This window comes from Moschus berezovskii, chromosome 12 (genome assembly GCF_049115385.1).
Source record: "Moschus berezovskii isolate FMDL1 chromosome 12, NW_MosBer_1.0, whole genome shotgun sequence".
NCBI classification, from domain to species: domain Eukaryota; kingdom Metazoa; phylum Chordata; class Mammalia; order Artiodactyla; family Moschidae; genus Moschus; species Moschus berezovskii.
The window spans coordinates 81,469,711-81,495,826 of NC_142471.1; the positions used below are offsets into that span (position 1 = coordinate 81,469,711).

At 38.7% G+C, this 26,116-nt stretch overlaps 1 protein-coding gene across 2 annotated transcripts in view; it reads left to right on the forward strand.

Moving 5' to 3' along the window:
* Window positions 1-26,116, forward strand: part of ATRNL1 (attractin like 1) — an 843,932-nt gene that overhangs the window by 187,701 nt on the left and 630,115 nt on the right. For both annotated transcript variants that reach the window (XR_016038801.1, XM_055424575.2), the window contains exons 16-18: window positions 11,814-12,027; window positions 13,686-13,874; window positions 25,629-25,847. Coding sequence is in view for 1 of the 2 variants with exons in the window: in XM_055424575.2 (XP_055280550.2) it covers window positions 11,814-12,027; window positions 13,686-13,874; window positions 25,629-25,847 (622 nt within the window). In the remaining variant the exon portion in view is untranslated. The remainder of the gene's footprint in view (window positions 1-11,813; window positions 12,028-13,685; window positions 13,875-25,628; window positions 25,848-26,116) is intronic.

A 26,116-nucleotide genomic window follows, 5' to 3' on the forward strand; every position in this document is an offset into this window, starting at 1 on the left:
TTAGTTCAAATATATACTTAAAATATACTAATGTAAACTGTCATAGCATCATTATAGATTTCTATGTTTTGTGTCAAAAGTAAAATTCAGTTCAGTTGCTCAGTCGTGTCCAACTCATTGCGACCCCATGAATCACAGCACGCCAGGCCTCCCTGTCCATCACCAACTCCCGGAGTTCACTCAAACTCATGTCCATCGAGTCGGTGATGCCATCCAGCCATCTCATCCTCTGTTGACCCCTTCTCCTCCTGCCCCCAATCCCTCCCAGTATCAGAGTCTTTTCCAGTGAGTCAACTCTTCGCATGAGGTGGCCAGAGTATTGGAGTTTCAGCTTTAGCAAAAGTCCTTTCAATGAACACCCAGGACTGATCTCCTTTAGAATGGACTTGTTGGATCTTTGTGCAGTCCAAGGGACTCTCAAGAGTCTTCTCCAGCACCACAGTTCAAAAGTATCAATTCTTCGGCGATCAGCTTTCTTCACAGTCCAACTCTCACATCCATACATGACCATGGGAAAAACCATAGCCTTGACTAGACGGACCTTTGTTGGCAAAGTAATGTCTCTGCTTTTTAATATGCTATCTAGGTTGGTCATAACTTTCCTTCCCAGGAGTAAGCGTCTTTTAATTTCATGGCTGCAATCAGCATCTGCAGTGATTTTGGAGCCCCCCAAAATGAAGTCTGACACTGTTTCCACTGTTTCCCCATCTATTTCCCATGAAGTGATGGGACCAGATGCCATGATCTTTGTTTTCTGAATGTTGAGCTTTAAACAAACTTTTTCACTCTCCTCTTTCACTTTCATCAAGAGGCTTTTGAGTTCCTCTTCACTTTTTGCCATAAGGGTGGTGTCATGTGCATATCTGAGGTTATTGATACTTCTCCCGGCAATCTTGATTCCAGCTTGTGCTTCTTCCAGCCCAGCATTCCTCATGATGTACTCTGCATATAAGTTAAATAAGCAGGGTGACAATATACAGCCTTGACGTATTCCTTTTCCTATTTGGAACCAGTCTGTTGTTCCATGTCCAGTTCTAACTGTTGCTTCCTGACCTGCATACAGGTTTCTCAAGAGGCCCATCAGGTGGTCTGGTATTCTCATCTCTTTCAGAATTTTCCACAGTTTATTGTGATCCATACAGTCAAAGGCTTTGGCATAGTCAATAAAGCAGAAATAGATGTTTTTCTGGAACTCTCTTGCTTTCTCCATGATCCAGCGGATGTTGGCAACTTGATCTCTGGTTCCTCTGCCTTTTCTAAAACCAGCTTGAACATCTGGTAGTTCGAGCTCAGTATAGATTAGTTAAGTGATAAAGCTAAACAGTAGTAAATACGTCAGATCTGAGGTATGTACAATTTTGCTCTGTGTTTAAAATGTGCACACACATATAGATACCGTGGGCTAAATAATCCACAAAGTGGCATGATTTCTACACAGGGCTTCCTGATAGCTCAGCTGGTAAAGAATCTGCCCGCAATGCAGAAGAGCCCAGTTCGATTCCTGGGTCGAGAGGATCCCCTGGAGAAGGGATAGGCTACCCACTCCAGTATTTTGGGGCTTCCCTGGTGGCTCAGCTGGTTAAGAATCCGCCTGCAATGCAGGAGACCTGGGTTTGATCCCTGGGTTAAGAAGATTTCCCTGGAGAAGGGAAAGGCTACACACTCCAGTATTCTAGCCTGGAGAATTCCATGGATTGTATATGATCCATGTGGTCACAAAGAATCAGACATGACAGAGCAACTTTCACTAATGGAGGTATGGCAATAATTCAAGTATTGCTTTGAAAATGGTATTAGATTTCAATGACTTATTGACCTTGGGTTATGACTTTTGTTTGGGCAAGGAGTCTTTTGGTATGGTGCAGTGGAGATGGTTTGGGCTTGAAAACTTTTCAGAACATATATTACCAATTGCTTGCAGTTGAAACAGTTAACTGATATGTTTTTGTATAGCTGATTTTTAAACAACATTGAGGACAAATGATGCATTAAGTATCAAACTGATGGAGAGCAGGCAATCTGGAAATACTGCTTATCTCTACAACTTAGTAGCAAGTTAACTTCCACAGCCCTATCTTCCTCATCTGTAACCTAGGATAGTTATTTGCTACCTTCCTGAATATTCATTGGAAGGACTGATGCTGAAGCTGAAACTGCAGTACTTTGGCCACCTTATGTGAAGAACTGACTCATTAGAAAACACCCTGATGCTGGGAAAGATTGAAGGCAGGAGGAGAAGGGGATGACAGAGGATGAGATGGTTGGATGGCATCACCGACTTGATGGACATGAGTTTGAGTAAATTCCGGAAATTGGTGATGGACAGGAAGGCCTGGCGTGCTGCAGTCCATGGGATCACAAAGAGTCAGACACGATTGAGCAACTGAACTGAATTAATGTTTATTGTGAGAAGTAAGTGAGATATTGTATGTGAAGAATATAAATTTTATTTAAGTGTTTACTAAAGTTATGATTATAATTGTTTGGAATTTTTAGATTGTTATTTTTATATGTTTCCATTATTGCTATTACTACTATTTCCAGGAATTATTAATTAGATAATGAATAGTTAATATTGATATTGTCTATAGAAAAATATTTACCCCAAGCTGGTGTTTTAATTTTTTCCATATTACAGAGCCTTCCCCCCATCTCCACTAATTATACTAGGATCTTTTTCCTCTTAAGAACATTCCTGACTTATGCTAAAGAATATGAATATATGTTATAGATTTTCCTTTTGCTAATAACGGGAATAAGTGTCTGAGTTTTAAAAAGTGACTTAAGAACAGTTTTGTATAAATATTAAAAAAATTAGAGAGATTTAAGCACATACTCTTTTGAAATGTTTGTATGAATATTCAATTCACTGTCACTGCCTACCACAATTTTTGTGTGTGTGTTTCTCATGAGTATTAATATGGATGATTTAATTTCTAATGACATTTTGTATGCATACAGAGTCAAAAGTCTCCCCCTTGAATAGTGAAATTGATAACTTATATCCTTGGGTTCAGTTCAGTTCAGTCACTCAGTTGTGTCTGACTCTTTGCGACCCCATGGACTGCAGCATGCCAGGCTTCCCTGTCCATCACCAACTCCGAAAGCTTGCTCAGACTCATATCCACCGAGTCAGTGATGCTATCCAATCATCTCATCCTCTGTCATCCCCTTCTCCTCCTGCCTTCAATCTTTCCCAGTATGAGGGTTTTTTCCAATGAGTCAGTTCTTCGCGTCAGGTGGCCAAAGTGTTGGAACTTCAGCTTCAGCATCAGTCCTTCCAATGAATATTCAGGACTAATTGACTTTAGGATGGACTGGTTGGATCTCCTTGCAGTCCAAGGGACTCTCAAGAGTCTTCTCCAACTCCACAGTTCAAAAGCATCAATTCTTTGGTGCTCAGCTTTCTTTATGGTTCAACTCTCACATCCATACATGACTACTGGAAAAACCATAGCTTTGATTCAGTTCAGTTCAGTTCAGTCGCTCAGTCGTGTCCGACTCTCCGCGACCCCATGAATCACAGCACGCCAGGCCTCCCTGTCCATCACCAACTCCCGGAGTACACTCAAACTCATGTCCACAGAGTCGGTGATGCCATCCAGCCATCTCATTCTCCGTCGTCCCCTTCTCCTCCCGCCCCCAACCTTTCCCAGCATCAGAGTCTTTTCCAGTGAGTCAACTCGTCGCATGAGGTGGCCAAAGTATTGCAGTTTCAGCTTTAGCATCAGTCCCTCCAATGAACATCCAGGATTGATCTCCCTTAGAATGGACTGGTTGGATCTCCTTGCAGTATAAGGGACTCTCAAGAGTCTTCTCCAACACCACAGTTCAAAAGCATCGATTCTTCGGCGATCAGCCTTCTTCACAGTCCAACTCTCACATCCATACATGACCACGGGAAAAACCATTGCCTTGACTTTGATTAGATGGACCTTTGTTGGCAAAGTAATGTATCCCTAGTTTTAACAAATATTCAAAAATTTTACATGGACATTAAAATATGATACTTGACTGTCAAACAAATATATTAAATGCTTGAATTAATAAGGTAAAGAAAAACTATAATAATTCAATTTGTATTATAAAACCATTTTTTTGTGAACTGAAGCTATTTTTCTGGAAAGGATGGGCTAATCTTCATTCATTTAGTATGTATCTATTGTGCACCCTCAGTGTACTTGGCAGTCTACTGCTTGCTGAGAATATAGAGATGAAAACCAATCACTGTTGTCAAAGAGCTTTCAGAGGAGAAAGACAAACTCAGTTATACCAAAGTGTGGTAATTGCAATGGTAAAGCACACAGGGTGATATATGCAGATAGAGGATAGATATCTGACATGTAATGTCAATTTAAGGAGTTTCCTAGAGTAATACCCTAGTTACTTGTCACAAGACTTGGAGTTGGCCAGTACCTAAAGATATTTGTAAGGATTCAGAGAAATACCTCTGTTTTTTTTCTCCCAATTTATTTTGTTTGAGAGCTACTAGCCTTACAGTTGAGGTTAAGATGCACATGGTATCATCTAGGAGAGATCTATTGATTTTTAAAAATATTTTAGAAAAGTGTAACAAAGTAGGATTTGTAAAGTTTTGTTTTTAGTCATATGGAGCATACAATGTGATTTAATATCTATTCACATCTTTGCATTAGCAAGAGCTTCATTGTTTTCATTACAAAATTGAGGGGTAGTTAATCAATGAGTATTTGGACATTAGTTCTACTGAATATATTTAACTTACAAAGAGCTTCTTATTCTTAGATCCACATTCTTTGAATTTTAGAAAAGTACTTGTGTTTGGCTTTGGGCTTCCCAGGTGGCTCAGTGATAAAGAATCTGCCTGCCAGTGAAGGAACTGCAGAAGACCATGAGTTCAATGCCTGGATCAGAAAGTTCCTCTGGAGAAGGAAATGGCAACCCACTATAGTATTCTTGCTTGGATAATCCCATGAACAGAGGAACTTGGCAGGCTACAGTTTATGGGGTTGCCGAGTCGGACACAGCTGAGCAGTTGAGCAGAAGCACAAACAAGCACAGTGTTTGGCATTAGAACTCAACTGCTTTTTCCTTTGTTTATGTTACTTTTAGTTTTTACATTGTAATCTCAAAAAGTGCTTTTTAGAAGCTTCATATTTCAAGACTTCTTAAGTTGGCTTATTTTTTCTTGCTTATGTTTATAAATCATAAAGATTAGACCAACAATTAATTTCAATGTATGATGAACTTAGATTCAATAGTTGTAGACTCTCCTTCTCTGTAAATAAATGTTTTGTTTCATTAGAAATATGAAGTTTAGCAAAATTTCAAAGGTGGAATTTTCTGCAAGGTGACATTCCATTAAACATATTGTTATAGAAAGTAAATTATACCCCGAGTCATTGCAGTCGTATAAACTTAAGATAACCCTTCCATTGTAAATGGAGATTGACAAATTCATGCACTTTAAAGAGATATCCTGGGTCAAATGATCATTTAGTTATCGGCAATGGCTAATGAAATGTTGCAGTGATTTATGGTGTGCCGCACTAAATTTTCGTAATATAGTAATTTATCTTTTGTTTCTCAAATGCCTGTCCAGCTCATTTACTGGGTAATAGTTACTTTAAATGTTTTATCAACTGCTTATTTTCCTGCTCTTCTCTTCTTCCTTGCAGATTCTTATCATGACGATTTAAAGAAAAATGTTTCATTTTAAACGACTTGTCTTTACTATAGATAGTTTGGAAATACAGGCAGAGTTGTTATAATGTAAAGCACAGTCATTAATCTGAAATATCTATGTTGGATTGATTCCTGCTGTTATCATCAAGAACTATAAAAATATTATAGCTTTTTTGTTATCAAAATATATTGAGAATAATGTATGAAATATATGATGCTCACAAGACAAAGCAGCATGTGTGTTTTTATAATTAGAAAACATAATTTATTAAGCACTATCTCTGTGTCAAAAACTGAATGTTAGAAAATAACTATCTCTGTTCTACTGGCCTTGTTTAGCAAAATTTATTGTCAACCTATAATATGTACAGTACTCTTCTGGGTGATATGAGATCTGTTCTAATGAATGTTTTTTGTTCTTTAGTCACTAAGTTGTGTCTGACTCTTGCGACCCTATAGACTGTAGCCCATCAGGCTTCTCTGTCCATGGGATTTCCCAGGCAAGAATAATGGAGTGGGTTGCTCTTTCTCTCAGGGGGTCTTCCTGACCCAGGGAGTGAACTTGAGTCTTTCTTGGCAGGTGGATTCTTTATCATTGAACAACCTGAGAAGCCCCTAATGAATGTTTATTAATGCTTTAATTTTATTTAAGAAACGTTTGTGAGTATTTATATGTAAAAATCATTATATTTGTACACTGTATAAGTTTCATGGTCTAACAGTTCTTTAGAAGCTCTCAAGGACCATTTGTGCAACATGTTTAGAATAAATACTGAATTAAGATATCTTACTTCTATATTGTCAAAGACCCAGGTGGAGGAACGTATTTTTCTCTACCCTTACAGTTGGTAATGTAAAAAAAAGATGATGTGGAGTTTTGAAACCACTTCACATTATAATATAATATTATTAACTTGGTAACTTCGAACATAAATATATTATTATGTGTATTTAAGTGGGAATGTTTAAGAATGATGTTAGCAATTTGGTCGAATGGAAATTTCTGGTACTCATTCCCTCCCAGAAACACTGATTTAACAAATTACCCCTACACAAAATATCTTTCCTAAAGTTCAGGATTCCAGGCGAGAGGTAATAGCATCAGCGATGGCAGAGGGGACACAGAAATAAGAAAAGACTGATTAAAAATGGTAGAAAGGACATTTCCACATTACCTGCATCATCCTTCCTCTAAGCCTACACAGTGCAGTGAAGCTTAGTGAGAAGTACCCTCTGAAAAGGAGAAAGAGGATGAACTGAGCACTGGTTTTGCTGTGGTCCCCACCCCCCAGCTCTGCTGTAATGAACCCCAGTGCATGGATTTTCCCTGTTGAACCCAGGCGCCAGGCACACCCCAGTGCCAAGCTGGCTCCTGTGGCCTCAGACTGAAGCCTGGTGCCAACAGACCCATCCTCCAGGCCAGCCCCCATATATTCCTGGGCTCTAGGAAGCCTAAGATCCACGTCCTCCCTTGGGCTGGCCTCTGCAGACCAAGGGTCAGGCTCATTGAGTGGACTCAGGCTTCAGGCCCTCCCCTGTGATCCCAGGTACCAAGCCTACCCGCATGGACACAGGTATCACACCTGTCTCATGGACTCAGGGCCAGGCCTGCCCCAGTGGACCCTGGCACCAGGCTAGCCCCTGCAGCCTTAGGACTATACTGTGGGCCCAGGTGCCCAGCTTGCCCCAGCCCCAGACTAGACCCAGTGGACTTAGGCTCAAGACCTGCTTCAGTGCCAGGTAGGCCCTGTGGATCCATGCTTCTGGGTGGCTCCCTCAGATCCAGGCTCCAGACTGACCCCTGTGGACCGAATTTGCTCGCTTGGCAATGTGGACTAGGTTCCAGGCCCACCACTTTATACTCAGTCACCACCAGCCCTATTCCAGTGGACCCCTGTGCCATAGTGACCCCTTCAGACCTCAGTTCCAGGCTTGCCCTTATGGAGCCCTTGGTTCTGAGTCTGTCCATGCAGACCTAAACTCCAGACCCACTGCAGTGGACCCAGGATCCAGGCTTGTCCCTCTGATCCCAGGCACCAGACAGGTCCTCTGGATCCAAATTCTAGGCCTGCTTTCCCATGGCCTAGGCTGTCCTCAAGGGCAGCCCTCTTGAGGACTTCAACAGTAAGCTTGCCACAGACCCCATCACACAGTCTGCCAGAATCCATGGATAGGCTGACTGAAGAAAGGCTTCCCCTACTGAAGCCAATCTGTAAAGACTGGAATGAGGTGATTCTTCACATGTGCAGACACCAATGCAAGGCCATAGGAATCATGAGAAACCAGGGAAACATGATGTTACCAAAGAACAAAGTAAAGCATGGGTAAGGGCTTCTCTAGTGGCTCAGCAGTAAAGAATCTGCTTGCCAATGCAGGAGATGTGGATTTGACTCCTCGGTTGAGAAGATCCCCTGGAGAAGGAAATGGCAACCCACTCCACTGTTCTTGCCTAGAAAATCCCATGGATATGAGGAGACTGGAGGGCTGAAGTCCCTGGGGTTGTAAAGAGTTGGAAATGACTTAGCAACTAAACAATAACAACTGACTCAAAAGAAATGGAGATCTATAAACTGCCTGACAAAGAATTCAAAATAATCAATGAAAGAAGCCCAATGAATTATAAGAAAACACAGATAAACAGACTAACAATATTAGGAAAACAGTATATGAAAGAAGAGTTAATTGAATGGTTCAACAAAGACATAGAGACCATAAAAAAGAACCCAAGAGTAATTAATGGAGCTGAAGAACACAATGACTGAACTAGATAATTCCACATAGAACTTCAATAGCAGACTCTTATCAGGCAGAATAAAGAGTCAGCAAGCTCAAATACAAGTCATTTGAAATTACCTAGAGTTCAAAAAAAGAGAATGAAAAGTGAAGAAAACGTAGGGAACTTATTGTAGACCGTAAGGAATCAATGTATGCTTTATGGGAGTTCCAGAAGGCAGAGAAAGCTCATTTAAAGATATAATGACAGGAAACTTCCCTATAATGGAGGAGGAAATGAACATCCAGAGCCATTAATCCCAAAGAACCTCAAGCAGACTGAACATAAAAAGATCTTCACCAAGTCACATTATAATAGAAAACCCTAAATAAATCCATGCATTTATGATCAATTGATGATTGCCAGAGGTGTCAAGAATACAAGATGGGAAGAGGACAATCTATTCAATAAATGGTTTTGGATATTCTTATGCAGAAGAATGAAAATGGATTCTTTTTCTCATTCCATATACAAAAATCAATTCAAAATAAAGACTTACACTTGAAGACTTGAAACTGTAAAATTTCTAGAGGCAAACATGCAGAAAAGTCTTGTTGACATTGGTCAGGGCAGTGATTTTTTTGAATGTGAGCCCAAAAGCACAGACAAAAGCAAATGAGATTGTGTCAAACTAATAAGCTTCTGCATAGCAAAGGAAATAATCATCAAAATAAAGAGACAACCTGAGGTATGGAAAAAAATGTTTGTAAAACATGTATCTAATAAAGAGTTATTGTCCAAAATATATAAGACACTCAAGCATCTCAACACACACACACACACACACACACACGCACGCACACACACCCCAGTTAAAAAACAGGCCAAGGACATAAGTAGATATTTTTCAAAGAAATACAAATGGCCATCAGGTGTATTATAAAAAGTTCAACATCACTGAACATCAGGGACGTGTGAATTAAAACCAACTGTGGTATCATCTCACATTTGTTAGAAAGGCTGTTGTCCAAAAGACAAGAGATAACAAATATTGGCAACAATGTGGAGAAAAGGAATCCTTATATACTGTTGGTGGGAATACAACTGGTATAGTCAATTTGGAAAACAGTATGGAGTTTCCCCCCCAAAATTAGAAATATCATATGATCCAAAAGTGCCACACCTAGTTATATATCCTGTGCTGTGCTTAGTGGCTCAGTCATGTTTGACTCTTTGTGACTCCATGGACTGTAGCCCTCCAGGCTCTTCTGTTCATGGGGATTCTCCAAGCAAGAATACTGGAGTGGGTTGCCATGTCCTTCTCCAGGAGATCTTCCCAACCCAGAGATCAAACCGAGGTCTTCCGCATTGCAGGTGGATTCTTCACCATCTGAGCCACTAGGGAAGCCCAGCTCTATACCCTAAGGAAATTAAATCACTGTCTTGAAGAGATATCTGCACTTCCAAATAGCCAAGTTATGGACACAGCTTAAGTGTTCATGAATGGATACATGGATGGATAAAGAAAGTATACAAACATATATATGTACATATATATACACACACACACACACACACATGTATAATTTTATTCAGGCTTAAAAATATCAGGGATTTCTGTTTCTAACAATATAGATGGACCTGGAGACACATTTATGCTATGTAAAATAAGCTCAGTTCAGTTCAGTCGCTCAGTCATGTCCGACTCTTTGCGACCCCATGAATCACAGCACGCCAGGCCTCCCTGTCCATCACCAACTCCCGGAGTTCACTCAAACTCATGTCCACAGAGTCGGTGATGCCATCCAGCCATCTCATTCTCTGTCGTCCCCGTCTCCTCCCACTCCCAATCCCTCCCAGCATCAGACTCTTTTCCAGTGAGTCAACTCGTCGCATGAGGTGGCCAAAGTATTGGAGTTTCAGCTTCAGCATCAGCTAGACTTAGACTAATACTGGATGTTCTCATTTATATGTGGAATCTAAAATGGTTGAGCTGATAAAAACAGTAGAATAATGGTGGCCAGGGGCTGGGTATAGGAGAAATGTTTAGATGTAGATCAGAGGATACAAAGTTTCAGTTATGCAGGATAATAAGTTCTAGAGATCTGGCGTATAGGACAGTTGACTGCAGTTAATAATACTATGTTGTATACTTGAAATTTGTTAAGAGAGTAGATCTTATATGTTCTTACCCCCCCCCCACACAAAGTTATATGAGGTGATGGGTAATGTTAATTACCTTGATGTGATAATTTACAATGTGAAACACATATACCAAAGAAATATGCTATACACCTTATATATGGATAATTTTCATTTGTTAATTATACCTCAATTAAGCTACAAAAAATGAAAATTAAAATCTCAAAAAGAGATGTATAACTCTAAGCAGAAACAAGACAATAAAAAGATATGTTTGCAATCTAAAAAGATTGTAAGGAGAGTAGCTTGGCACAAGAATATATCATTATTTTGTCAGTCTCATTAGAATAGCCTTTTAAATTTTAGGAATGATTAAAATAAGGTATATAAATACAGAATATATTTTGTTTTTAAACTGCTTTTGAAGTATTGCTGAGAGCGTTAAGAATATTTACTTTGGTGGCATTTATCAACCTTTGTTAATTAAATTTTAGGCAACAGGGTCAAAGATTTTTATTATTTATTTCTTAATCTCTTTAATAATGAAATTAGATGACTAATTTTATCTAAAACTGCACTTAAGTCCTACTGTACTAGTAGAGGTCTGATGTGGGAGAGAGGCACTTCTTTGTCTTTTTGTGAACCTATTGTGAACTCTTCACTCAGCCTTTATACTGGTTTTGTTTTCTATTTTCTCACAGTGCATATAATGGCACTTGAGCTTTAGATTCTTAACTCCATAACTCATTAGATTGATGGTAGCAGTAGTAATAGCAGCTGCAGCAGAAATATCAGTAACAACAGTAGCAATACAATATGTTGTTTTTTAAAATGATCTATTCTCATAAGTGGAGAAGGAAATGGCAACCCACTCCAGTATTCTTCCCTGGAGAATCCTGTGGACAGACGAGCCTGGTGGACTGTTGTCCACAGGGTCGCACAGAGTCAGACACGACTGAAGTGACTTAGCATGCTTGTGTGCATTCTCATAAGATAGTTATATGTATCAGATACCCCCATTTTATAGAATAGGAAACTGAGGTTCACAAAGGCTAAATAAATGACCTGAGTCATGTCGCTAAATGTATAGTTTAAACATAGTGTTCTATTATGCATCATTTTCCAAGATGTCCTAGGATTGTTAATTTTCCTTGGTATTAGATGTTATTAGAAAGGTACTTCGATTTATTTTAAAATGTAATTTTTAAAGATAACGAACTGTTTGCTAAGGAATGTGACACAGGATTTTTACATCTCACTTTTTTAAAAATGTCGCTTTTGCTGTTGTTTACAGAAAGTATCACCTTGGGTAGGCTTACGCAAGATCAATATATCCTACTGGGGCTGGGAAGACATGTCTCCATTTACAAATACAACACTACAGTGGCTTCCTGGTGAACCTAATGATTCTGGGTTCTGTGCGTATCTAGAACGGGCTGCAGTGGCAGGCTTAAAAGCTAATCCTTGCACATCTATGGCAGATGGCCTTGTCTGTGAAAAACCTGTTGGTAAGTAGTCCTATAAACTAATGTTTCTTTAAAGATGTAATTTATATTTCCAGCTCTTCTTCCCACAACCCCCTTCCAGCCTGTTATCCTACCTAGGCCTGAAGTAACTTTCACCATCTTTTAATGATGCTGAGTTCTATGTAAATTTTATCTTTGTCTACTTTCCCCATTTACTGTTAGTGACCTCAGCGTTAACTTGTAAAAGTAATAGAATTGTATTGTTTTATACAGTCTTTATTTCTTGGTTAAAATAGTGATGTTTTAGTAATAACATATAGTAATCTGTTCTTAATTTTTTACTGTGTTTTGTTTTATAATAATAGTTTTTGTAAGAAAGATTAGTCGTTAAGATTAACAACTAATTTAGAATCATTTTAATCCTATAGATCTATTTCAGTTGGCAAGTGAAGCATTCCTGTTACCTCCTTTGAAATGGAGTTTTGTTAAGTGAGAAAGGAGTACTGAATTCTTTTCTCTTTTTAAATATTATTTTTTGTATTACAGTGAAATATATATACATAATGTCAAACTTACAATTTTAGCATTTTTTTTGTCCAGTGGTTTTGAGATATGATTGAGATTTCTAAATCATTTTTAAGTGTTGAGTTCAGTGTCATTAAGTACATCCACATTGTTATTAATCTATCAACACTATCCATCTCCAGAACTTTTTCTTCTTCCCAAACTATATCTCCATATCCATTACACAATAACTCCCATCTCACCCCTCCTCAACCCCACTGCGAAGTATCTCATAAGTGGAATCATGAGGTATTTGTCCATTTGTGACTGGTTTATTTCCTTTCAGAATAATGTTTGTAAAGCTCACCCGTCTTGAGGTATGTGTCAGAATATCATTCCTTTTTAAACCTGATATTTATCCATTGTGTTTATATTCCGCATTTTCCCTACCTCTTCATACATCGGTGGATACTTGTTGCTTCTACCTATTGACTGTAGTGAATAATGATGCTGTGAACACGGGTGTACAGATAACTGTTTTGGTTCCTGCTTTCATGTCTTTGTGTATATAGCCAGAAGTGGAACTGCTGTATCATATGGTAATTCTGTGTTTAACTTTTTGAGGACTTGCCATACTGTTTGCTATGGAAGCTTCACCATTTTACCATTCCTAGAAGTAGTATAAAGGGTACAATTTCTCCACATCCTTACTAACATTTAAAACATAGCAATCCAAATAGGTGTGATAAAGATTATGTTTTATGTTAAGGTTTTATATTAAATTGTATTGTTAGTTGCTTTGATAAGGTGTGGAATGTTTATATTAATAGAAGGGTGGCTAGCTTGAAAAGTAAATAATGATAAGCATACATAGTATCTAGCCAATAGAAACAAAAGCCTAAGTCATGTATGACATTGCTCTTAAACAAATTTAAGTTATACGATTTTGTGTACTTTGTAAAGGAGTACAATTTTCCAGGATATTATACATTTCAAAGGAGATAATAAATTTAAGAAGTATTGACACGCCATCTTCGTTCTCATTTTACCTTATATAATTTTGACTCTAATTTTTATCCCACACTTGGTTTCATTGAAACCTCCCCTAGACAACGACAAAAGGAACAAAACTCACATCCTTGTGTCAAAAAAGCAGTTCATACATAAAACAATTGTCTTGTGTGAATTTATTCCAGTTAGTCCCAATCAAAGCGCGCGGCCTTGCAAAAAGCCCTGCGCTCTGAGGACGTCGTGCCCCAACTGCACGAGCAGCGGCATGGAGTGTATGTGGTGCAGCAGCACCAAGCGCTGCGTGGACTCCAACGCCTACGTCGTCTCCTTCCCGTACGGGCAGTGTCTGGAGTGGCAGACCGCCGCCTGCGCGCGTAAGTGTTTCTCCAGACTCGCTTTTTGTTTCGCTGCCACATAAATCCGCCGTGATGGGCCAGGACACTGAATGTTTGAGGAAGTTTAATCAAAACAAAAAAGACAAAAGATGCTGTCGCTAGTTACCATTCAGTTCAGTTCAGTCGCTCAGTCATGTCCGACGCTTTGCGACCCCATGAATCATAAGGTAGAGCATCTGCCTGCCATGCAGGAGTCTCAGGTTCAGTCCCTGGGTCGGGAAGATCCTTTGGAGAAGGGAGTCGCAATCCACTCCAGTATTCTTGCCCGGAGAATCCCATGGACACAGGAACCTGGCAGGCTACAGTTTGTGGGGTCGCAAAGCGTTGGACATGACTGAGTGATTAACACTACACTAGTTACCATTAAAAATTGCTATTTACCGTTAAAAACTAGTTTTAAAGCCTCTTAATGCTTCAAGCCCCTGATTTACATTATACTGTCATTTTGAATTCCAGTAATTTTCTTAGCTTTTAACAGTGTGCCATGTTTTTGCTCCCCCAAACTCTGAGTGTGTATTGAAGACAGTGGAATATTTCATGAAAGTGCTCCTTCAGAAGGATCATATGTTGCTTCATTGTGTTTCTTTAGCATGTGGTGTTGGAGAAGACTCTTGAGACTCCCTTGTACTGCATGGAGATCCAACCAGTCCATTCTAAAGGAGATCAATCCTGGGTGTTCACTGGAAGGACTGATGCTAAAGCTGAAACTGCAATACTTTGGCCACCTCATGCGACGAGTTGACACACTGGAAAAGACTCTGATGCTGGGAAAGGTTGGGGGCGGGAGGAGAAGGGGACGACAGAGAATGAGATGGCTGGATGGCATCACCGACTCTGTGGACATGAGTTTGAGTGAACTCCGGGAGTTGGTGATGGACAGGGAGGCCTGGTGTGCTGTGATTCATGGGGTCGCAGAGAGTCGGACATGACTGAGCGACTGAACTGAACTGAATCTAGCACACTTCCCGTGTCTTCTTTTTTTCACAGGTGTGATTTTTAAAATAATTTACACCAGTTGCTTTGCAGATTTCCTAGTTTGAATTTGCCTAATTGTTTCCTTATGGTTAGATTCAAGTTAAGCATTTTTTGATGAGCATATCATCACAATAGTGGTGTGTTGTGTTGTTGGTTAGTTGCTAAGTCATGTCTGACTCTTGCGATCCCCAGGTGTAGCCCTCCTGACTCCTTTGTCCATGGGATTTCCCAGGCAAGAATCCTGGAGTGGGTTGCCATTTTCTCCTCCAGGGGATCTTCCCGATCCAGGGATTGAACCTGAGTCTCTTGTGTTTCCTGCATTGATGGGTGGATTCTTTACCATTAGTGCCACCTGGGAAGCCCTTTCTTCTCCTTGGGACCTAGCCAAATCCATATTTTTTCCATTTTGGGCACCACTGTTGCTTAAAGAGTTGAGACAAAGCGGTAATTGCTACCACGTAGGCTAGAACTTGCAGAGAAGGCAATGGCAAGTCACTCCAGTACTCTTGCCTGGAGAATTGCACGGACAGAGGAGCCTGGTGGGCTGCAGTCCATGGGGTCGCTACTAGTTGGACACGACTGAGCGACTTCACTTTCTCTTTTCACTTTCACGCATTGGAGAAGGAAATGGCAACCCACTCCAGTGTTCTTGCCTGGAGAATCCCAGAGACGGCGGAGCCTGGTGGGCTGCCATCTATGGGGTTGCACAGAGTCGGACACAACTGAAGCGACTTAGCAGCAGCAGCAGCAGGCTAGAACTTGCAGGCTGCAGCTGTTGTGTGCATTTATCCTCCCAGGCTCTTGGTATCAAGTAGGGAGGTGTTCCTGGGATGGGATGGCTGGGCATGTCTGTATTGAGCTCCCTGTTGCTCTCCCTTTTTAGGAATTTTGATGAAGAACAGGAATATACTTGATCAATACTGTAGCAGTGGGTTTGTTGCAGACATAAAATGGTCTTGTTGGCACAGAAAACTTATAACTCATCTTATAACTAAGAACCAGCTTTCCAGGGGAGTTTAATACCAGCCCTGGGTACTTGTGAGGAGTTGAGACATTGCTGAGCCTCTCCTGCCTTAATTGCTGCTTTTGTTTCTCCACAAACATCAATGTTTAGTTAAAGATGCCTGACACAAAAGATTATATATGTATGACCCATTTAGATAAAGTTAGGCAAAACTGTGCTGTATCATTTAGGAATGAATTTTTTAGGTAGAACTGTTGGGTAAGGTTTTTATAAATGTTGATTAGTGGATGCTGCTGGGAAAGATTAGAGGTGCTGATTAGGAAAAGGGTAGGGAGGCAATGTTCTGCTTCTAGACTGAATGCAGGCACAGAATATTAATTTACAATAATTTGTTAATCTCACGTTTTTCTTTATGTAGTTCTCTGTAGGTGTGTTATATTTCGCAATGAAAAGAAGTCTAAAAGGTAGCGGAAAAGGTACTTGGAAAGTCTCCAAGCTCTTAAAATTTTAAGAACTTTCTAAAAATTATTTAGAGTTGTCTAAGTTGTCTTCCCTATTCATAGATCTTTCTTATATTCCATTCTTTCTTTCTCATTTGTTCATCTTCTGGAAAATAGTCTTCAGTAATTCTTTCCAAATACATTGTTGGTTAGTAAGCCTTTTGGGCTTCCCAGGTGGCGCTAGAGGTAAGGAGCCCTCCTGCCAATGCAGGTTAGATGTGAGAAACACAGGTTTGATCCCCGGGTCAAGAAGATCCCCTGGAGGAGGGCATGGCAACTCACTTCAGTTTTATTGCCTAGAGAATTCCATGGACAGAGGAGGCTGGCAGGCTGCAGTCCACAGATTCACAGAGTCGGACATGACTGAAGTGACTTAGCACGAAGTAGACCTTTTGAATCTTTCCATTTTTTCATATTCACTTGAATGATAAAATACCTGGGTGTAGAGTTCTAAATATTTCCTTCCTTAGAATATCTAGCATTTGGTGTTGTGGGTTAGAATTTCCATGCCAATCAAATATTCTTTCCTTTATAAGACATCTTTTTTTTGCCCTTTTTGGGAGAGCTTTAAAAACTTTTCTGTTTATCCCTGGCATTCAGAATTTTGCAATGTATCATTCATTCAGTTTTCAGTAACTGATGTGAATTTCAAAAATGGATTCTCATTGACTCTTTTAATCTGAAGAGTATTTTCTTTCTTCATTTGCTAAGAATATTCCTTAATGTCATAGATTGTTTTCTTCTCTTTACTCTTATTGGAAATCTTAAAACAGTTGTTGGAATTTCTGGGTATATCGTAACAGCTCTTGTTTTTGCGTTTTTTATTGTAATATAGTTTATTTACAATATTGTATTAGTTTCAAGTGTATAGAAAAGTAGATTCAGATATATATATACACACACACATATACAGGGGCTTTGCTTGTAGCTCAGTTGGTAAAGAATCTCCCTGCAGTGCAGGAGAGCCCGGTTCGATCCCTGGGTTGGGAAGATTCCCCTGGAGAAGGAAATGGCAACCTACTCCAGTAAGCTTGCCTGGAAAATCTCATGGACGGAGGAGCCTGGTGGGCTGTAGTCCATGGGATCGCAAAGAGTCGGGCATGACTGAGCGACTAACACTTACTATATGTATTCCTTTTTCAGATTATATTCCATTATAGGTTATTAAAAAGATAATTGAATATAGTTTCCTGTGCTATATAGTAAATCCTGTTGCTTATCTATTTTATGTATAGTAGTTTTTATCTGTTAATGCTGTACTCTTAATTTAGTCCCCCATCCTTACCATCCCTTTGCTCTTCAGTGATCATGAGTCCATTTTATAAATCTGTGATTCTGTTTCTGTTTTGTGTATAGATTAATTATTTTAAGATTCTATGTATACGTGATATATAATATTTGTCTTTCTCTAACTGTCTTCACTTACTATGATAATCTCTATGTCTGTTATGTTCCTGCAAATGGCAATATTTCATTCTTTTTTGTGGATAAGTAATATTCCATTCTATGCACACACATTTTTAATTTATTTTTTAATTGGAGGAAAATTGCTTTACGGTGTTGTATTGGTTTTTGTGTACAACAACGTACATTAGCCATAATCATACATATATACCTGCTTCTTGAGTCTCTCTCCCCTTCCCCATCCCACCCCTCTCCATCGCAGAGCAGCAGGATGAGCTCCCTGTGTTATACAGTAACTTCTCAACAGCTCTCTCTTTTACTCATTATAGTGTATATGTGTTGATGCTGTTTTCTCCATTCGCCCCACTCTTTCCTTCCCCCAGTGTCCACAAGTCTGTTCTCTACATCTGTGTTTACATTCTTTCCCGGCAAATAGGTTCATCAATACCATTTTTCTAGATTCCACATATGTGTGTTAATATATGATATTTGTTTTTCTCTTTCTGACTTACTTCACTCTGTATAACGGACTCTGGGTTCATCTGCCTCACTAGAACTGATTCAAATTCATTCTTTTTTATGGCTGAGTAGTACTCCACTGTATATATGTACCACATCTTATTTATCCAGTCATCTGTAGATGGACATCTAGGTTGCTTCAATGTTCTGGCTATTGCAAATAGTGCTACAATGAACATTGAGATATATGTGTCTTTTGGAATTGTGGCTTTCTCAGGGTATATGTCCATTAGTGGGATTGCTGTTTCATATAGTAGATTTTATTCCTACTTTTTAAAGAAATCTCCACACTATTCTCCATAATGGCTTCATTAGTTTGCATTCCCATCAGCAGTGTAGGAGGATTCCCTTTTCTCCATATCCTCTCCAATACTTGTTCTTTGTAGATTTTTTTTTGATGATGACTATTCTGACTGGTATGAGGTGATACCTCATTGTAGTTTTGATTTGCATTTCTCTAATAATTAGTGATGTTGAGCATCTTTTCATATGTTTATTCATATGTCATCTGTATGTCTTCTTTGGAGAAATGTCAGGTCTTCTACCCATTTTTTGATTGGGCAGTTTGTTTTTCTGACATTGATCTGTATGAGCTGCTTATATATTTTGGAGATTAATCCTTTGTCAGGTGCAATTGTTTCTTCATTCTTAGGGTTGTCTTTTAATCTTGTTTATTGTTTCCTTTGCTGTACAAAAACTTTTTTGTTTAATTAGGTCTCATTTGTTTATTTTTTATTTTATTTTCACTACACTAGGAGGTGGGTCAAAGAGGATCTTGCTGTGGTTTATGTCACAGAGTGTAGTGCCTATGTTTTCCTCTAAGGGATTTATAGTTTCTGGCCTTATATTTAAGTCTGTAATCCATTCTGAGTTTATTTTTGCACACGACATCTTTTTAAGACAGTCATCTGTTGATGGGCACTTGAGTTGATTGTTTCCATGTCTTGGCTATTGTAAATAGTGTTGCTGTAAACACTGGGGTGCATTTATCTTTTCAAATTAGTGTTTTTATCTTTTCTTACATCTTTGGTTGAATAAGAGACCTCTTGCCAGTTTCCAGTTGGTTTTCTGTGAAAATTGTTCCACTCGTAGGTGTATTTCTGTTTTGTTTTTTGGGGGAGGTGTGCCTCCATTCTGCCATTCTGATCCTCGTAAAAATTTAGTATGTCTTAAATTCATTTGTACTTTCCATGTTTTTGTTTCTTAAGTGAGGTTCAGATATTTTTCCTTATTTATATTTTTTAAAATCTGGAGCTTTTTATCTATTTAAAGTTAATTTTTGAGAGCCTTGTAATCCCACTGCAAAGATTGAAACTACATTTTTTTGAAAGGTAAATTAAAAATGATTAACCGTTTTAACACTGATAAGAACTTCAGTTTGACCGTAGATGAACCAAATGATGATAACTTCTGTTGGTGAGATTGTCAGCTAGGCATGCATGGATCAATTCTTTAGTCCTGCTTTGGCACTCTTGATTTTGGATGTTTTGCTTCTTTTGTTTTCTTGATTGTTGTAGAGGCTTATTTTCTACTTCTGCCGTTTGTTCCTTAAACAGTTAGTCTAGTCTGCTGGACTTTCTGTTTCTATAGGTCTTTTCTTTCACTGTTATGTCTGTTGTCACATTTGCCTTCCCTGTGGCTCTATATAGCTCATTTGAGCTGATGATGTCTAATCACAGTTATTTTTGTTCCATAACTTTTAAAATTGTACATCCTGTGCATCCTTGTGGGATAGAGTGGCATTTTACCTTGCCTCAAAGAGCCCTTGTGTTCCTTGGAAGTAGCATTTACCTGGCAGTGACCTATTCCTTATGAAACACAAACTCCTTCTCTATTACATTTAATTATTTTCCATGTTTTTAACTAACAAACATTTACTGAGCAGTGAGGAAATGTCAGAAAATAAAATAGAGACTAGGAATGAAGATGACATCCTTGCTCAAAATCCAAATGCTTTTAGCAGTAGTGTTACTGTTTCAAAACGTCAGCTGCTGAGCAATGGTTTTGTCATGCTTTGCCTTTAATATTATATTTTTTTATTATGAATTATATGTAATGGATTTATATTATCTTTTAGTGCTATATGTTTCTAGTTACTCATCAAACCTTTGACAGTAGTAAGTCATTAAAACAATTTTTACAGTTATAAATAGAACAGTATTAGAAATGGTCTAAGCTTTATATTGCTTTTAGAAAGTTGTCTTCAGTGATCATTTGAAATTTTTTTCTTAGTAAATGAAACTTGAAGGAAAATTTTCTTTGTAAATGAGAAACAACCCACCAAACTGTCTTTCAAAGTAGCTGTGTTTTGTAATCCCACCAGTAATGAACAAGAGTTCCTCTTTCTTCACATTTTACATACTTGTGAGCATTTAGAGGTGTCAGTGTTTTGGATTTTGGCCATTCCAATAGGCTATAGGGGCTTCCCTGGTGGATCAGTGGTAAAGAATCCATCTGCCAATGCAGGAGATGCAGGTTTCATCACTAGATTGGGAAGATCCCCTGGAGAAGGAAATCCCTCCAGTTTTCTTGCCTGGGAAATCCCATGGATAGAGTAGTCTGGCAGGCTACAGTCCATGAGATTGCAAAAGAGTCAGGCATGACTTAGTAGCTAAACAACAAACAACAACATATTCCATTTTAGGTAGTCTGTAACATCCATCAGCAGTAGAAGAGAAGAGGAATCACGAGGGCCTAAACTAATAAGGGGAACAAAATACAGAGGAGGTCATAAAGCTTCGGATGACTTAGCAACGAAACAACAAAAATAGCATTAGGTTTATAACGATGTCTTATTGTTTTAGTATTCAGTTCTCTATATTCAGTTCTCTAACCATAAATGATATGGGCCATCTTTTCATATTTGCCATCTGTATATGTCTTGTTTGGTGAGGTGTCTGTTCAGGTCTTTTGCCTATGGAAAATTTTTTTTTATTGAAGTATAGTTGATTACTGTATTATGTTCATTTCAGGTGTACAGCATAGTGATTCAGTGTTTTTATTGTTTATACTCCATTAGTTATTATGAAATAATGACTGTATTTCCCTGTGCTGACTGTATTTCTTGTATATACTTATACAAGAGTGAGTATAGTCTTGTTACTTATCTATTTTTTCAGTGTAGTTTGTACCCCTTAATCTCATGTATCCATCTTATCCCTCCCCACTTCCTTGTCTATTTTAAAAAATTGAGTTGGTTGTTTTCTTATTATCATTTTGAATGTTCTTTATATATTTTGAAATCCAACCCTTTATCAGAGTGTTTTTTGCAAATATTTTCTTCCACTGTATGGCTTGTCTTTACATTCTTTTGACAGTCTCTTCTGCAGTGCAGAGATTTAAAACTTAGCAAAGTCAACTTCATCAATTTTTTCTTTCATAAATTGTGCTTTTGGTGTTAGACTGAAACATCATCACCAGACCCAAGGTCATTTAGATTTTCTTATCTTTTGTATTCTAGGAGTTACATAGTTGTGCTTATATTGCCCATCTCTTCTTGCATGCTGTCTACTTTTTTCTGTTAGAGCCTTCAGCATATTTTTTTTGAACCTTCAGCATATTAATCATAATTGTTCTAAATTTCTGATCTGATAATTCCAACATCCCTGCCATGTCTCGTCTGACGCTTATTACTCTGTCTCTTCTGTGTTTTCTGCCTTTTGGTATTCCTTGTAGTTTTTTTCTTGATAGTCAGATACGCAGTATGGGTAAAGAAACTGTTGTAAGTAGGCTTTTAGTAATGTAGTCGTAGGATCTGGGGGAGGGGCAGTATGCTCCAGCCCTGTGATTAGGTCTCAGTCTTTTGGTGATCCTGGGCTCCATACTGTTCTGTGAACTTCACTTCACTAGTCCATCCCAGTTTTAGTTTTTATTTTCTTTCTTTTTTCCCTGTCTCAGGTGGTACAGGATAGCTGGAGGGAGCTGGAGTTGTATATTTCTCTTTCCCCACGTGAAAGACTGGAACAGGCTAGAGTTGGTTATTTCCCTTTAACCAGTTCAGTTATGCTCTGGTAAAACCCCAGCAGTTTATTCTCTGTTAAACAGTTTCTCCAGACTTATTAAGAACAGTGCTCTGGCATATTTCAGAATAGTTCCTTTTCCCCTCCCATTGCCAAAAGCACAGTGGGGTTTTTCTTCAATATTAACTGTGAGGACCTGTTGGGGCTCCTGAAGGTCACACTTACAAACATGTCAGGGCTCCTCCTGTAACTGGGTTCCCCTGGAGACATGAAGCCTTAGAGCTGTCCACACTGAGATTCCGGCAATTCAGTAGTTAACAGTTCAGGTTATCTTACCCCGGCACTGGGTCCTGAAGAGGTTTCCATGCCACTAAGTCATGATTTTCTGTATTCTGTTCTCTCTCCAATTATGGATGCTGTTGTTTGCCCTGTGATCTCACTTGTCTGATAAATCTAAGAAGAGTTGTTGATTTTTCAGTTTGTGGCTGATTTTTCTTTTTGTTACAATGGAGTGGTGACTTCTAAACTCCTTCCATGCTGGACTGGAAACCAGAAGTCTTCAGTCATCATTTGGTGATATAATTTGTTACAGATTGATTTTTCAAATTCTTACACATCTCATAAACCATATTGAATATAATAAAAGTTAATTTTTCAAAAAGCCAAAAATAAAGTAAAAAATGATTGCTTTGATTACTTATAGCTCATACATAGTCTCCATTCTAGCCATAATTTAGTCAAAATAGCACAGCCTACAAAAAATATTATTGTTTTCTGTAAGAAAATAAAAATCATTAGAGTCTTTCAGTTTTTTAGTTACCACTACAAGGAATGAATATTCTGCTAATTTTTCAGCGTGCACATTGCTCTCCACTCTTGAGCAAGAACTAAACCAATATTAACTTTTGTAATAATTTCACATCTAAAAAAATAGGAGAGTAGAATGTTGCTCTAAATATGACATTTTGTAGCTCATTTTTAAAGCATAAATTCTAATTAACAGACCATTATTAGTTTGTCATTCAGTCAATGCAAGAAAGGAAGGATTCTTCAATCTAAGATTTACCCAGCTGTTTGAAAAGCAACAGAGCAGGTATGCTGTGTTTGAGAATGTGCTTGCTGTGCTTAAACTCTCAGTCATGTCCGACTTTTTGCGACCCCATGGACTGGACCTGCTAGGCTTCTCTGTTCATGCGATTCTCCAGACAAGAATACTGGAGTGGGTTGCCAGGCCCTTCTCCAGGTGATTTTTCCAACCCAGGGATCGACCCCAGGTCTCCCCAGTTGCAGGTGGATATTGTACATTATGCTTCTTTAAGAAATTTTATTATTTTACTTAAAAAGTGAATCCTAAAATAAATTTTATTTTCCTCAGAGATATCTATAGACTATAAAGTCTAGATTTATTCTGGAGGAGACCTAGTAAAGATTCACTTCAGTTTATCATGTGACAGTAAATAATTAGAATGTTAAGCTAGCATACCTAATTTGATGTTTCACATTATTTTCCATTGGTTTCATACCAACCCAATATAAGTTGGAAGACAATTAGAATAATCTAGTCAATGGTACTGTGGGCTAGCTACAATCACAGATAAAAGAGAAATATTTCACAGTAAAAAGTCTAAGGAGGAGTATGGTAATATATAAAAGGTTCAGTTATCTAAGGATATCTTAAATGAAGTGCCGTTTAACGCTGTGTACTGCTGAAAAAATTTTTCAGAAAGAAGTATGTTCACGTCACTGAATTATTTATCTACAGGGTTAACATTAATCACTTGTGTTCAGTGACTCAAAGAATACTCTTCCTTTTAAATTTATTATTAAGGAAATATGGGAGATGGTAGTCATTCTTCACTTTCTTACATCTAGTCCCTGAAATGCTCAGCACTGAGAAAATTCACAACAACGAATCATACTGTAATTGATGAATTCTTTAATCCAATATTCTATTATCCCTGCATGGTCTACAGTATTGAGTTCCTGTTTTGTTTGCTGAGAAGCTTATGCTGTTCTTATTTGCAGCTTTCTGAGGAGCGTTCCTCTTTCCAGTAATATCAAACAACTGAGTAACAATTAAGTTATTCAGTTCAGTTCAGTTCAGTCGCTCAGTCGTGTCCGACTCTTTGCGACCCCATGAATCACAGCATGCCAGGCCTCCCTGTCCATCACCAACTCCTGGGGTTCACTCAAACTCATGTCCACAGAGTCGGTGATGCCATCCAGCCATCTCGGTCATCCCCTTCTCCTCCCGCCCCCAACCCTTCCCAGCATCAGAGTCTTTTCCAGTGAGTCAACTCGTCTCATGAGGTGGCCAAAGTATTGCAGTTTCAGCTTTAGCATCAGTCCTTCTAATGAACACCCAGGATCGATCTCCCTTAGAATGGACTGGTTGGATCTCCTTGCGGTACAAGGGAATCTCAAGAGTCTTCTCCAACACCACAGTTCACCACAACAAAAATGAAATTGAGATGGCCAGAAGTCTGCCTTGTTTTTTCCTTCTCTCTGAGGTTCTTCTAGCATGTGACTAGAAGACCATTCATGGTACTTTGTGCTTATGTACTGTCTTCTATGGATAAAGAATTCCCAAGACAATATGTGCCTTTTCTAGCAAAAAAAATCAGTGAAACTGGTTAACCTCAGCCTGATACAGGGTATTATGACTTTTAAGTAAAAAATTCAAAACATCACATAGCAACTATTGTGAATATGATGGCAGGTGGTAATACGTTCATCCTTGGGAAAGGCATTAATGGTGTTCATGGGCTTTGTTGAGGTTCATAGTCTACATATCAGTTAAACAAAAAAAGGTTGAGCTTCAGTAAGATAATATTCTGCAGCCCTGGAAGTCAGAGAGAACCTGCCTGCTGAGGCAGAGTATCCAGTTTCCATATTCCCATTCAGTTTGGCTCTTTGAGTGAGATTACTTTTAAACATTGCATATCAGGCAAATGGTAGTATCTTGGACCCTTAAGGAGCTATCTCAGGGAGTGGGTAAGCATGACTTAGAGCGGACATTCACAGGCAGATGCAGAGTTTTTCCTTAGAGGCACTTCCTGGGCACAAGAAGAGCTGATATTGCTCTACATCACAGACGATGGCAAGTGTGGTCTATGGGCGCGGGCATCAGTTCTCAAAAGGTCCTAGCATGGGCACAGTTCTCAGAAGTGTGTGAATGCTGACTTCATTTTTCTCCATGCCAGTCCGTTCATCTCTTCTTTATTCATAATGTATGCTTTATTTGCTCTTGAAGTAATTGCTGTTTCTTATTATTACAAAAAATGTTTACATTAACCATAGATGACCCTTTACTGTCTTTTTTCCAGATCATATTTATTTTTCCATTAGCTTGCAATTCCATTTGAATATAAAGTTGTGTAACATATTTGTTAATAATGTTCCTACCATGCAGCCCAAAATTGTTCTGGATTGAGGACCTGTGGACAATGTTTGGAACAACCTGGGTGTGGCTGGTGCAACGATCCTAGTAATACTGGAAGAGGACACTGCGTTGAAGGGTCTTCCCGGGGACCAATGAAGCTTGTTGGAATGCTTAATAATGAGATGCTTCTTGATACCAGTCTTTGTCCTAAAGAGAAGAACTATGAGTGGTCCTTTATCCAGTGTCCAGGTAATAAAAATATTCTGAATGAAATTTTAATTTCTGCTCAAGGACACCGAGAATTACTTTCCTTTCTTATAAAAAGATTTAGAAAAAAAACTAATGAAAATGAGACTGAAAATAAAGGATTAAGACAATTCTTTCCTGTATCCATGTTTGTTGTATAGGTAATATTATGTTTGGAATCATTAAATAGGCTAACCAGATGCATGATGTATAATTGTCAGATTTGGTTTCATGTGAACTATTACAAGGAAAAATAATATTGGTTCCATACC